Genomic DNA, 15036 nt, shown 5'->3' with positions numbered 1-15036 from the left:
ATAATGTCAAAAGATCTGACTTCAGCTTTGTACATTTCTGTTTTCTACTTGCTCAAGCCTGTTTTGATGCTCTCTTGCATTTATTTTCATTTATTGTATTTGTGAGTTCCAGAATGTCAGTTTGGTTCTGTCTTACGATTTTTCTTTGTTGAACGTTTCATTTTGTCCATGAATTATTTTTATGTTCACTCTTCTCATTGAATTATTTATCTGTGATTTGAATATTGCTGATCTTGATTATTTTACATTCTTTTTCAGGAACCTCTCAAATCCATTTCTTTGGTGTCAGATATACTGGAATTTTTTGTTTTTGTTTTCACTTTTAGTGTTTTTACTTTTGTTTTGAGGGAGTTGTCACCTCTTCCTGCCTTTCAGACTGAATTCTATGGAGAAGTCTTTCACTTGAAGATGATTATAAACATATCTGCTGGGTAGGGTGCGAAGTAGTTCATGGGAGGGCACAATGAAGATATTTCCATGCAGATCCATCAACTAAGGTCAACATCAGTAAAGTCTGCATATCTTTTGTGGCCAACCCTATGAGGTAATGCAGGTGAAAGTCATGGTTAGACCTCTTAGATTCCTTGGACAGGAGGTTTGCTGAAGGCCTCCTTTTATTTCTTGCCCATGGGAGGAAAGCCTAGTTGAGGGAATTTCTCTTTGTGCCAATTCTGAAATCCTTCGTCCTTGGATAGGTGTGTTGCTACTGTAACAGCACCTGGGTTCTCGACTGCATGTACACATACTGTAGATACTGCAGTAGTGTTACTGGTGTCTGAGGTGCAGGCATTTGAAGATTTCCCATGGACTGAGGGTTTGGGTTTCTGGGGATAACAACTATGGCTTAGGACCTGCATAGTGGGGTATACAGCAGCAGCAGGATCCCTGGGAGATAGTATAGGTTGGCTTGGAAGCAGTTTATAGTAGTGAACACTTTATATAGTAGTGAAAATATTGATTCTGGCCCTACGGTACAGTTGTATTGGTAGCATGGGCCTCAGGGGTGGTGTAGAGTGGTACTACAGTCCTGTTTTGGCAGATCAGTGCTGCAATAGGGTCCAGAGCATTAGACACAGAAAATAGCAGCACAGCTTCATATGCCAGTTTAGAGCCCCGACTTGACATAGAGGGCAGGGTGCCAAGCAGCAGGCACAGTATAAGTCCTGTATAGTGGCTTAAAGCCCTGACTTAAGATGAATTGGTGGAGTATTGCAGATAAAATATTTCTTATATTTTCTATTCAGATGTAATTGTTTTACTCTACAAATATTTTTTATTCCTTGTTTTGTGCAGATTTCATAGTCTTGAGCTTTTTGTCAGTTTATAGTTGTTTGTTTATTGTTTCTGTGAGGGAGTATAGCATTGGAAGTTCTTACTCTCCATCTTGCTGACATCACCCTTAACAAGTCCTACTTCTGATTGTGTTAATGATCAATTCCTGAGGTCTTGCTTGGGCTCAATATTTCATTAGGACTCATAGTATTCCGAAAAACTGATTTACTCTTGATTATGGTTTATTGTATTGAAAAAATACAGATTAAAATTAGGAAAGGGAAAGGTGTATTAGATAAAATCCGTGTGTAAACTTTCTGGTGTCCTTTCCTTAGTGGAGATCAATTGTTGAATTTATTAATTCTCTTGGCAACCGTGTATCATAGCATGTGCAGAATGTTATGGAGGCTTACCGAAAGGGTGTCCAGGATTTTATTGTAGGTCATTCATATAGGCAAGAAGCATTATAGCTACCTTGAACCAAATCAGACAGCATTCATCATTATTCCTGTTGTTTCCATGAACTGTTTAGTCAAACTGGTATCATGTGGCCCAACATCTCTGGCATACAAAACCACTCCTATAATGCATATTTTAAAGAGTAAGCATTTATTTCCTATGAGCTGGCCAATGGCCAATCCTGGCTTTCCTTGTGAATGTGCAGTGTTTCAGCAACCCAGGCCTCCTAAGTTAATCCTTTCTTGCATGTGTGCCCAATAAAATATCAACCCAGTGTTTTGGCTTGACCATTAATATTTTATACCTATTTTCAGTCTAAGTTATTATAAATGGACCCTAATCAGAAGCTCTTAACATCTTCTGCCAAGTTTTTCTATCCATTCCGCAGATACTCTTGAACCTCTGTATTAAACACTATGCCAGTGATTGTTGTTTTCTGTAGGAAGCAGATGTTGAGTGTATTTCCTTTGATCTGCTATACCTTCATCAGCTGTCATTATGCTTTTTGAGGTACAATTTGATTCATTTGTGTTCTGGTGTTGCTTCTTACAGTTTGTGAAGTTTCTGTTATTCTTCCACAACATATGCCAGGGTTATCATTTGCTACCTACTAATTCATTAACTCATTCTTCCAATAAATATGAATTAAACACAAAATTATTTGCTAGGTACTCCTCTACACACTGAGATTATCTGAACAAATAAGACTAACAAAAATTTTTCCCCACTTCATTGTAGTCAGGATACAGAAAAATAACAATACACATAATAAATGAGCAAATCATATGGTATATAAGCAACTAAAACATGCTCAGGAGAAAGGTTAACTAGGATAGGAAAATGAGCAATAGTGGTGGTAGTGAAGTAGTGATTTTTCTGGTTTTTGCAGTTTTAAATAGAATGGCCATGGAAAGCCTGGCAGAGAAGTTGACATTTCAGTGAACATTTAAAGTTGGTGAGAAAGCAAGCCATTCAGGTATTTAGGAGGATGAATATTCCACTTAAAGGAAATCACAGTTGAAAAGGTAAGGTCCTGAGGAAGTAGTATATTTAGCATATTCTTAAAATAGCTTAGTCCCATTTAGACTAAGGATAGCACAGGATTGCATAGTTATTTGTAAATGTTGTAAGACTGTTGCTCTCCTCTCTGAGTGAACTGGGAAGTTATTGGAAGGTTTTAGGCAGAATAACAGCATGATCGGGAATAGCACCTCGCGTGCATGAGTTTTGAGAATAGACTGGTTTACAAACGGGGAACATATTAGGAGTTACTTGCCATAGTCCAAACAACTGATGATAGTGATTTGCTCTAGGATAGTAGCCATGGAGTTATTAAGATGTAACCAGTTGCTGGGTTTATTTTGATAAAGCAGTATTAAATGGAAGATTAAATGTTGGGCTCTAAACCCCTTAGGAGGTTTCCAGCTTATGTCAATTGGTAAAAAATTCTCCACATTAATTTTAGTTTACAGGATTAATGTTGAATAATTGATTTTATGCACATATGTATGTATATCACATTGTCCTTAAGAGTGTACAATGATGGTGCAAAGATTAGGATTGTGAAATAACATCAGAGGAGGTTCCTTGCTTTACTCCTGAGAGAATCATCTAAAAGTTAACCAAATGTACATTACACTCAAGAGTTCCATAAATTGGAGAAAGGAAAGTGTCTTCAATAGTGTTAAGAAAACTGGACAAGCACATGTAAAAGAATGAAGCTATATCACTATCTCACACCTTGTACAAAAACTAATTCAAAATTGATAAAAGACTTGAATATAAGAATGAAACCATAAAATACTTAGAAGAAAACATAGCTAAGACACCGCATGACACTGGCTTACGTGATATCTTTGGGAATTGGACTCCAACAGCAATGGAAACAAAAACAAAAATTAACAAATGGGACTACATATCAAACTACAATTCTTCTGCTCAGTGGGAAAAAAATCATTAAAATGAAAAGAGGGGCTTCCCTGGTGGCGCAAAGGTTTGGGCATCAGCACTATAAAGCAATCCGCAGCTGCTGCAGCAGGAGTTCAGTCCCTGGCCAGCGAGGTGACCCACATGGCGCAACAGGCCTCTCTTGACATGCCTGCTGCTCCCTTCAGCAGTGTATTTCAGTGAGGCTGCCTGTTCTGCTCCCCACTCTGTCTCTGGTGAATCCTCTTACCCCCTGCACCTCTGGCCTATATCCTAGCTCTTGTATTCATAAATAAATAAATCTTTAAAAAAATGAAAAGACACCCTGATGAATGTGCGAAAATATTTGCGTTTTATGCATACATAAAAGGGTTAATATCAGTCTCTACAAAGAACTCATACAATTCAATAACAACAAAACGTACAACACATTCAAAAATGGACAGAAGAGCAAACTAGACACTTCTCCAAAGAATATATCCAGATGGCTAATAGGTACATGACAAAATTCTCATCACTGTCAGAATGATGCAAATAAAAACCACAATTTTATACTATCTCTTTCCTGTGAAAATGATCCATATCAAAAAGACCAGAAATAACAAGTGGGGGTGTGGTATGACGTAAAAGGATCCCTTGTTCACTGTTGTGAATGTGGATTGGTCCAGCTCCTACCAGAAACAGTATGGGTTTCTTTCAAATTATTAAAAATAGATCTATTGGGGCGGAGCAACATGGCGGCGAGGAGACGCTGCAAGTAAGATCTCCCATTAAAAAAAGTGAATAGGGAGGAAAAGCGGCAGGTCCCAGTGAGAACTGGGACACGGAAGATAAACGGGTGACACCAGCGAACTGCCCGAAGAAGAAGTGGCCCTAAAAGAGGACTAGAGGAGGGAAGCGCAGAACCCTGCTCCCCTCCCCCGCCCACAGAGGCGGCACTCTCCGACCGGCAGAGAGGAGGAAACAACAAACCAAAACGGCCAACAAGAACAAGCGGGACTGTGAGTGGAAAGGAACTATTGCAGCCACCACACCCCGTGAACGGGAGCTGAGGCGAACCCTGCAGGATCCGCCGCAGCGGTGAGCGAACGGCTCCGGGCGCCATTAGAGAAGAACAAAGACCCCGGGAGACACGCACACAGCCCGGGCTGCCCGTAAGCTGGCGCGGGAAAGCGGCGCGCTCGCAGTGCAGACCTGGATCGCGGCAGCCCAGGTCCCCGCGCCTGCGACCTAGGCTTGCGGGGAGACGACCTAGGCTTGCGGGGAGACGCACGGAAGTCCTCACTGAGGTGAAGGTCCCTCCCTGAGTGAGCAGGAACCAGGCGCCCAGGCACAGGAGCAGTGCAAAAGGCGCCATTCCCGCGCCACTGAACTGGGCTACAGCCCGCGTCCTGGAACTGAGGGCTTTGAACTGAGACCCGGGGCACGAAAATTCGGGGCGTGGTTTCTCCACGACGGTGGGGCACAAGGCAGACACAGCACCCCAAAGCTGTTGAGGTGTACCCTACCATTCCCGCTCTGTTCTCTGTCCCACGGGGTGGGGGGAGGCAAAAAACAGCCCCCCAAGGACAATAGGAGAGATCTCTGGCGCCACCTAGCGACCAGGAAAAAAAAAAGTCACTAACACCCTATAAAACAGGACATTTCTTAAGACTGCTTGAAAAGGGCAGAAGGTTTCTGGAGGACCCAGTGGCCAGCCGGGAAGTTATTCCACGCCAGGCCCCTTCCGACCAGCAGTCTGAGCCCACAGAGGGAGCAGGCACCCACGTCCGGGGCAGACCGGGTGCGCAGAAGAGTGTTCCTGAAACCGGAGGCGCAGGGACTGCATCCCGCTTCGCCATTTGAGAACAGGGACATTCTTCAGTAAAAACTGCCTAAAACCAGCAGAAAGCTCCCCCAGAAGACAGAGATGGCTCCTGGAAGAGCCAGAGGGGAGCGGAGAAGTTCACCCAAGATGTCAGTCAGTCCGAGCAACACAGTGTCCCAACGCATACGACAAATTAGAAAACAGACAGTAGGGAGTAGAAGAACCACACGCAACCTAAAAACTCCTCAGGAAAGAAGCACACCACAAAAAGAAACCACTCCCCAGATTGCAAAGACAGCGACTTGGAAGAACTTCTGAGCCTTCCAGAAAGAGAATTTAAAATTGCCATGATTAAAAAAGTGATAGATCAGAAGAAGAAAATTGAGTCCCTAAAGAGGGAAGTAAGAGAAATGCAGGAGATCAAAGAATTAATGGAGGAACTAAAGAACTCTGGGAAAAGCAATGAAAGCAGAATAGATGAAATGGAAGAACGAATAAGTAATCTTGAAGACACAGAAATAAAAAGAACCAAAACAGAAAGGAAAGAGAAGTACGAAGGAAAAAGAATGAAGAAAGACTTCGGGACTATCTGACTCCATGAGGAAAGGAAATATAAGAGTTATAGGAATTCCAGAAGGAGAGGAGAGAGATGTAGGAACAGAGAAAATATTCATGGATATAATTGAAGAGAACTTCCCAAATGAGAAGAAGGAGCTGAAAATTGATATACAAGAAGCAAGAAGAACACCAAACTTCCACGACGAAAGGAAAAACACAGCAAGACACATAATAGTAAAGCTCCCAAGAATCCAGGACAAGGAAAAAATAATGAAGCTGACAAGAGGGAAGAAACAGATAACATTCAAAGGAAACCAATCAGGCTGACATCAGACTTCTCTGAAGAAACACTACGGGCAAGGAGAGAGTGGAGGGACATAGTCAACAGACTCCAAGAAAACATGCCAACCAAGAAACTCTATCCCGCAAAGCTCTCTTTCCTCCATGAAGAAAGAATATGGACCTTCCCAGACAAAGAGAAACCCGAATTTCATTGCGACTAAACCCCACTCCAAAAAATACTACAAGGAATCCTAAAGCCAGAACCTCAGAGGACGAATAACAACGAAAGAAGACCAAAAAAAAAAAAAAAAAAAGTTATAAAAAGAAAAATAAATAAAATCAAGGAAAGACAAACATAATGCAAATACAGATGCAACATATCATATTAACTAAATGTAAATGGACTAAACTCTTCAATAAAAGACACAGAGTTGCAGCCTGGATTAAGAAACAAACCCAACCTTTTCTGTCTCCAGGAATTTAGCTACAAAAGATAAAAATAGGCTCAAAGTCAAGGATGGAAACAATCCACAAGCAAATGGGCCAAAAAGAAAGCAGGAACAGCTATACTTATATCAGATAACAGACTTCAACTCAAAAAATAAAAAGAGACCCCATGGTCACTACATTATGATTAAGGGGACAATACTTCAAGAAGAAATAACACTCATTAACATATACTCACCAAACGAAAAGCACCAAAATATCAGACAACTGTTGTCCTCTCTGAAAACAGACATCAGAGAAAACACTATGTAGTGGGAGACTTCAACACACACATCAACAATGGATAGATCAACAAGACAAAAATAAGTAAGAAACTAAAGCTCTAAATAAGGACCTAGAGCATTTGGGCTTAACAGACATCTATAGAACACTAAACCCAAAAAACGGAGTACACATTTTTCTCAAGCGCACACGGATCATTCTCCAGGATCGATCACATACTGGGGCACAAGACAAACATCAACAGATACACAAGATTGAAATCATACAACCATCTTTTGACCACGAAGGCATCAAACTAGAAATAATCATAAAAAGGCAAGGAACTATCCTACCTCATGGAGATTAAAGCCACACACTGGAAGACCACTGACTAACGAGGAGATCAAAGAAGAAATTAAAAAATTCTTTGAATTGAATGACAAGGAGGACACCAATATCCTAAATGTATGGATGCAGCAAAAGCAGTCATAAGAGGAAATATATAGCAATAGAAGCTCACATCAAAGAAAGGAACTCAAAGAAACAACCTAATCTCGAAGCTCAAAGATCTAGAAAAAGAACAACAAAAAACCCCAGAACCAGTAGAAGAAAAGAAATAATAAAAACCAAAGCAGAAATAAATGAAATTGAAACTAAAAAAACAATCCAAAGATCAATGAAACCAAGAGCTGGTTCTTTGAAAAAATAAATAAATAGACAAACCCCTAGCCAGGCTCACAAAGGAAAAAAGAAAGCACAAATACACAGAATCATAAATGAAAGAGGAGAAATCACAACGGACACAGCAGAAATCAAAAGAATAATCAGTAACTACTATGAACAGTTATATGGAAACAAGTTCAACAATCTAGAGGAGATGGACAAATTCCTACAACTCTACAATCACCCAACGCTAGATAAAGAAGAAATAGAACACCTAAACAGACCAATTACAAGCAGCGAAATTGAAATGGTAATTAAAAACCTCCCCAAAAACAAAAGCCCAGGACCTGATGGATTTACAAATGAATTCTACCAAACATTCAGAGACGAATTAGTGCCTATCCTTCACAAACTCTTCCAAAAAATTGAGAAGGAAGGGACAATACCAAACACGTTCTATGAAGCCAATATTACACTAATACCAAAACCGAATAAGGACAACACAAAAAAGGAAAACTATAGGCCAATCTCCCTAATGAACACTGATGCAAAATCCTCAATAAAATTTTAGCTATCAGAATCCAACAATGTATCCATAAGATAATTCACCACGACCAAGTTGGATTCATTCCAGGGCACAAGGATGGTTAACATCCGAAAATCAATCAACGTTATCCAACACATCAACAAAAAGAAATATAAAAACCATATGATAATATCAATAGATGCTGAGAAGCTTTCGACAAAGTGCAACACCCATTCATGATAAAAGCCCTTGAAATTCTTGGGATACAAGGAACATACCTCAACATCATAAAGGCCATCTATGACAAGCCAACAGCCAGTATCATTCTCAATGGTGAAAAGCTGAAAGCAATTCCATTAAGATCTGGAACAAGACAAGGATGTCCACTCTCACCACTGCTTTTCAATATAATACTGGAAGTCCTAGCCAGAGCAATAAGACAAGAGAAAGACATCCAAGGAATCCAAATAGGAAAAGAAGAAGTCAAACTATCACTATTTGCAGATGATATGATAATATACATAGAGAACCCCAAAATCTCCACAGAAAAACTAATTCAACTCATCAATCAATTCAGTAAAGTGGCAGGATACAAAATCAACACGCAAAAGTCAGTAGCCTTCCTATACACAAACAATAAATCTGAAGAAGAAGAAATCAAAAAAACCACCCCTTTTATTATCGAAACAAAAAAAATCAAATATTTGGGAATAAATCTAACAAAAGAGGTAAAGGACCTATACAAAGAAAACTATAAAACACTGTTAAAAGAAATAGAAGAAGACACAAAGAAATGGAAAGACATCCCCTGCTCATGGATTGGAAGAATAAACATTATTAAAATGGCCATCCTACCAAAAGCAATATACAGATTCAATGCTATTCCAATCAAATCTCAATGGCATTCTTCAAGAAATAGAACAATTATTGATGAAATTCATATGGAATCACCAAAAACCCCGAATAGCCAAAGCTCTACTGAAAAAAAAAGAAGGAAATGGAGGCATCACACTCCCAGACTTCAAACTATACTACAAAGCCATAATCATCAAAACTGCATGGTATTGGAACAAGAACAGACATACAGACCAATGGAATCGAATAGAAATCCAGAAATAAACCCACAGATTTATGGTCAACTAATCTTTGACAAAGGAGCGAAGACTATGCATTGGAGCAAAGAAAGTTTGTTCAATAAATGGTGCTGGGAAAACTGGGTCGCTACATGCAAAAGAAAGCTTGACCACTACCTCACACCATACACAAAAATCAACTCAAAATGGATTAAAGAACTAGACATAAGACCTGAAACCATAAAATACATAGAAGGAAATATAGGCGAAACACTACGGATTTGCACATCAAAGACATCTTTACAGACACATCACCCAAAGCAGTGATAGTGAAGAGAAAGATAAACAGCTGGGACTACATCAAATTAAAGAGCTTCTGCACAGCAAAAGAGACAATAACAAAAACAAAGAGAACCCACCAACTGGGAGAAATTTTTGCACCCAACACTAATGATAAGGACTGATCACAAAAATCTGCAAAGAGCTGATGAGACTCAGCAACAACAAAGAAAATAATCCAGTCAAAAAATGGGCAGAAGAGCTAAAAAGAAACTTCTCTGAAGAGGAAATGCAAATGGCCAACAGACATATGAAAAAACGTTCAACATCACTTGTAATCAGGGAATGCAAATCAAAACTACCATGAGATACCATCTCACACCAGTGAGAATGGCACATATTAAAAAAACTAGCAACAACAAATGTTGGCGAGGATGTGGAGAAAAAGGAACTCTTGTGCACTGTTGGTGGGAGTGCAAACTGGTCCACCACTATGGAGAGCTGTGTGGAGATTTCTGGACCTACTAAACATAGAGCTTCCATATGATCCAGCAATTCCACTCCTAGGTATTTACCCAAAGGACACAGAAACATCAATTCCAAAGAGCACCTGCACTCCTATGTTTATAGCAGCACTGTTTACAATAGCTAAGCTTTGGAAACAACCCAAATGCCCCAAAATAGATGACTGGATCAAGAAGATGTGGTACATATATACCATGGAATATTACTCAGCATTCAAAAAAGATAAACACATGCAATTTGCAGCAACATGGATGGCACTGGAAGGGATCATGCTCAGCGAAATAAGCCAAAAAGAAAAAGAAAAATACCGGATGGTCTCACTCATAGCAGGAATCTAGAAAACTTAAATAAGGGACCAGGAAATGAATATAAGAAAGTGAAAATCAAAATCAACAAAAACTATGAACCAGAGACACTTTTTGGGGGTGTGGGGCGGGAGGGGAAGGATTGGGTCAGAATGGGGCGTTTGCAATTGTATGGGGGAATATAAAAATAAAATTTAATATTTAAAAAAAAAAAATAGATCTATTAAGCAATCCAGCAATTTCTTTTCTAGGTATATCCCCAAAGAATGCAACAGCACTAAATTGAATGCATTCATGTGTTCATTGCATCACTATTTACAATAACCAAGTTATAGATACAGTCTTATTACTCAAAGACACATGACTGAATTAAGAAGAACTGGTATATATGTACAATGAGATAAGTTTATACAGTACCAGCCACTTCCAATTTTATGGTAATATTTTGAACTTTATCACACTGTGTGGGGGTAACATTAAATTATTATTGAAAAATAAGACAAATACTATATGATTTTACTCACTTACCTTTTGTTTATAGAGTTGAATTTCCTCAGTGTCCCTGCTGTCATAGTTAGTGTTGATCTCTGATGTTTAGGAGGTGCTCCGGTTTTGCCCCAAGTCACAGGTTCCTCTGAACTCAGTTCTCCCCAGGACCACCTTAGATTATCCTCCCAGGAGCTAAGCAGATTCTTTCACCCACTCTTCAGCAAATACTTCCTTCAAGGGTCCATAGAAACTGTTTTATACCTGCATAGTCCTTAGCATTAAGTAGTAGACTTCAAAGTATACTACAAAGAGTAGAATTGAGATCCCAGGAACAAACCCACATTTATATGGACACTTAGTCTATAACAAAGGGCCATGAATATACATTGGAGAAAGGAAAGTCTCTTCAACAAATGGTGCTGGGAAAACTGGACAGTCACGTGCAGAAAAATGCAGTTAGATCACTCATGCCATCCACAAACATTATCAGAAAATGGAATATAGATTTGGATGTCATATCAGAAACCATAAAATGCATAGAGGAAAACAGGCAAAACACCTCACATTGGTTTCAGAAATTTCTTTTTAGGGCTTGACCCGAATGGTAAGGAAAATACTAATGTATTTTCATATTTATTATATGATGCTCATAAACTACAATATCCTCTCACTACTTTGTTTTTCCCATTAACACTGAGCACTGTCTGACTAAAATGAAGGTTCTTTAAGGGTATAAGGGTAGGTAGGGACTCTTGTCTGTGCTGTTCAGTGCCCTGAGTGCTTATCTGGGACATTGTCTAGAATGTATTTGTTGAAGTAGTGAATGATGGAGTAAGTGAAATTCTCTGTACCTTAAATCTTAGAATTCCTTTCCGTGATCAACACTTTAACTGAAACTGTTATTGACTACCAACTGATAATCATTATGCTAGGCACTGGGTGTAGAATTTCTAAGTTATAGTTTGATTTATTTCTAATTTATTTTGTATTAAGTAGTTTGCTGTTATAATTATTCTGGAAGTTATATGATATGACGGGCTTTTTGAACCTTTTGAACATGTAACTTGGCTCTTAATGAGTAGTTAATTCTGGTAGTTTCATACTCCTACTTTGGTCATTGTGTTCAAATACTCTGTCATTAATTATATTTTACTTTTGTTTAGATATAATTCGTCTCACCCTTTTGAGTTGAGTTTCTGACCTTAGAATCTCTGATAAGTCTATTTGTCATTTATCCTCTAGGTCTATCTAAGGTCAGAAACTTTTGTAAAGATAATAAATATGTTGCTGTGTTGTAATATTTTGCATCCACCTATAACTTAATATCTGATTGTGATTTGATAGTGTTAGGAAATTGATCCAGCAAGACCTCTGTGTGTGATATTACCAAAAGCAGAGATAAGAAAAGCTGTTAGTTTCAGCAGTTATGTTCCTTTTCTTTCTTCTTTAATATGGTGTTATTTTTGAAATGTGAAACATTTTTCTAGTTCTCCATATGTTGAAGAGAATCTTAGTTCACTTTCAATGTCAAGATGAGATTATGTACAAAATTGGGGAAATAGATTCTTAGTGTATTTTTAGTTGGAATACACCCAGAGTTAATTTGTTTTAAAGAGGCATCTTAAAAAAATTATACATGAAATGACATAACTTTCGTACTTAGTTCCTGTTTCTAAAATGTAAAATTTAGAATTAAATTTTTTTTTATGTATTTTGTGTACCTGTTTCCAGTAACTGATTTTTGTTTTGAGTGGGAGGCTTGCAAATTTTATAACCTCTACTTAAATATATTCTTAAATGCCTCTGAATAAAATATAAACATGAAAATAGTAACTATTCTATGCCTAAATATTACCTGATAAGGCATTCTTTTCATGGAGAAAGTACTACTTAATGTTCTAGGTTCCTCATAATTTTCAGTGGTTTTTGTGTCAACAAAAATTGTAGTATTTCATGATAACTTAGTTTACATGAGTTTATACCTTATAGCCATCTAATTTAAATCATTAATTTGGTCTTTATTTTTGGTGGAGGAGAAACTTATTGATGAAAGAGAATGTCACTGTGTTTTAATACCTTTATCTGTCTCTGGGTTTAAATTCTTCCTGGTCTTACAGAAATGTTGAAATTTTTATATAATTAGAGCTTATAACATATATTAATGATTTTCCTTTTTCTTTCATAGGATGAAGTGGCACACACTCTAACTGAAAGCAGGGTATTAAAGAACACTAGACATCCCTTTTTAACAGTAAGTGACTAGAGGACAGATATATCATCCTAACATTTAAAATTAAGGGGCTTTTTATTACAGAAACTAAGTTCTGAAAAATAACATTTTAGATAGCATTCATTTAGTTATGCCATATTCTTTGTGAAAATAATATAAGTTGTATATATTTGAAGATATTGGGATGTTTGGATTAAGTTTAAAATATGCATGTATATGTAATCCCTTCCATTGCATACATATTAAATTTTGAGACGTTTTTCTTCCAAGAATTTCACTGCCTTAGAAAAACAAGTACCATAGAGTAAAAGACTGATCTATGACATTTTAAGTAGACCACTGAGAAAATAGTAGGCTTAAAAAAGATTCCTTGTATTAAATGTGAATTTTTATATACCTTTTGTTTATTGACTTCTGATAGTTAAATGTTCAGGCAGCATTGTCTTTACCATGAAAGGCAGAAATCTTTACTTAATATTTAGTATAGCTATAGAACACTTAATAGCAATCAAATCGAATAGAATACTTTTAGAATACTTTTAAAGCAACAGAATAATTTTATAACAATTGAATATATTCACTAGACTTTCAGATGTGGGGAGAACCTTTTAAAGATTTAGAATTGAAGTTAGAATTTTCAGAGGTATCATCAAATACCTAGGCTTATTGCATTACTACTTTATTATGATTGTCATCCAGTGTCATAAATTTTGCTATCTTTACAACCTTCCGATTTACATGAACAGACTGTTGGGTGATGTTATGCATGACTTAGAGCAAAGAGTGATATTGACACTGTATTAGGAAACCTGACTATAAGTACTATAACTGTTTTCTTAAAGTTTCTGATACAGTAATTTGTATATCTTGCTTTCGGGTCACATGGACAAGAACTCTAGTTTCAAATAGATAGCACAATAGATTGAGAAGTACTTGCTATACTGTTTATTTTTACTTAAAATTGTAGTTCAAAATTTTCCCCTAATGACACCCATGGTTGATTGAAACAAAATATGTTTTATGTTCAGAAACTCTTAAGGGAATGAAGAGATTCTAAGGAATAGTAACCATTCATTTCACCTGTCAGGCTTGCTGTTTCTAAGTTTTCTATTTTTGGTACCATTATAAAAAAAAAGGGCTTATAAATTAAAAACTTTTTCTCTTTTTTATTTCTAGTCCTTGAAATATTCCTTCCAGACAAAAGACCGTTTGTGTTTTGTGATGGAATATGTTAATGGGGGAGAGGTGAGTAAATGGGGAGTAAATGGGGGAGAGGTGAGTAACATTTACAAGTATGATTTAAAAATCACTTTATTCAGAATACATAGGGTTTATGATGATTCTTACAGTGTCCTTACTCAAGTTTTTGTTAAACTTGTAAAAGTATTTTACCCATTTTAAATGTGATTGAATAGTTCATAGGCCCATTGTAGCAGTTTTCTGTTCTACATAGTAGAGTAACCTTACCTATATTTAAGAATTTTTAAGGGATCTTGTCACTATGAAGAGAAACTAAATCATTTTATTTTTAATTTTTACCTATTCATTAATTGCTTATCCTTTCTCTTCCCAATTTCTCATCAAAATCAATGTGAAGAGAAAATGTAATTAACTTGAAATATCTACATCGTGGACTTTCTGAAGTAAATTCAATCATTTGATATTTAATTCTATTATAAATTAATCCTATGATACGTTTTTATGTCATAGATTTGCAAATACCTTATTTTGTAAGAAAATTGGATAACCTTTGTAGAAAATTTTATGTGATTTATAAGGATTATGTGATTTATAAGGATTCATTGCAAATTCATTGGATTAATTAAATACATTTTAAGTAGCATACGCAATATGGTATTATCAAATGTATTATTAAGACTTTATCCTTAATATGAAAGAGTTTACAGTTTATCTTATGAATATATTAAAAATCA

At 37.1% G+C, this 15036-nt stretch overlaps 1 protein-coding gene across 11 annotated transcripts in view; it reads left to right on the top strand.

Moving 5' to 3' along the window:
• The window catches only part of AKT3 (AKT serine/threonine kinase 3), a 330364-nt gene that overhangs the window by 200574 nt on the left and 114754 nt on the right, over positions 1 to 15036 (top strand). For all 11 annotated transcript variants that reach the window (XR_008551764.1, XM_054694944.1, XM_054694942.1 and 8 more), the window contains 2 exons: positions 13058 to 13123; positions 14279 to 14347. Coding sequence is in view for 10 of the 11 variants with exons in the window: in XM_054694944.1 (XP_054550919.1) it covers positions 13058 to 13123; positions 14279 to 14347 (135 nt within the window). In the remaining variant the exon portion in view is untranslated. The remainder of the gene's footprint in view (positions 1 to 13057; positions 13124 to 14278; positions 14348 to 15036) is intronic.

The sequence above is a fragment of the Talpa occidentalis genome, unplaced genomic scaffold (genome assembly GCF_014898055.3).
Source record: "Talpa occidentalis isolate TD23 unplaced genomic scaffold, MPIMG_talOcc4v2.1 talOcc4.14, whole genome shotgun sequence".
Lineage (NCBI taxonomy): Eukaryota > Metazoa > Chordata > Mammalia > Eulipotyphla > Talpidae > Talpa > Talpa occidentalis.
Note: the sequence above shows the minus strand (reverse complement) of the source record. Positions and strands in the feature narration are given on the sequence as shown.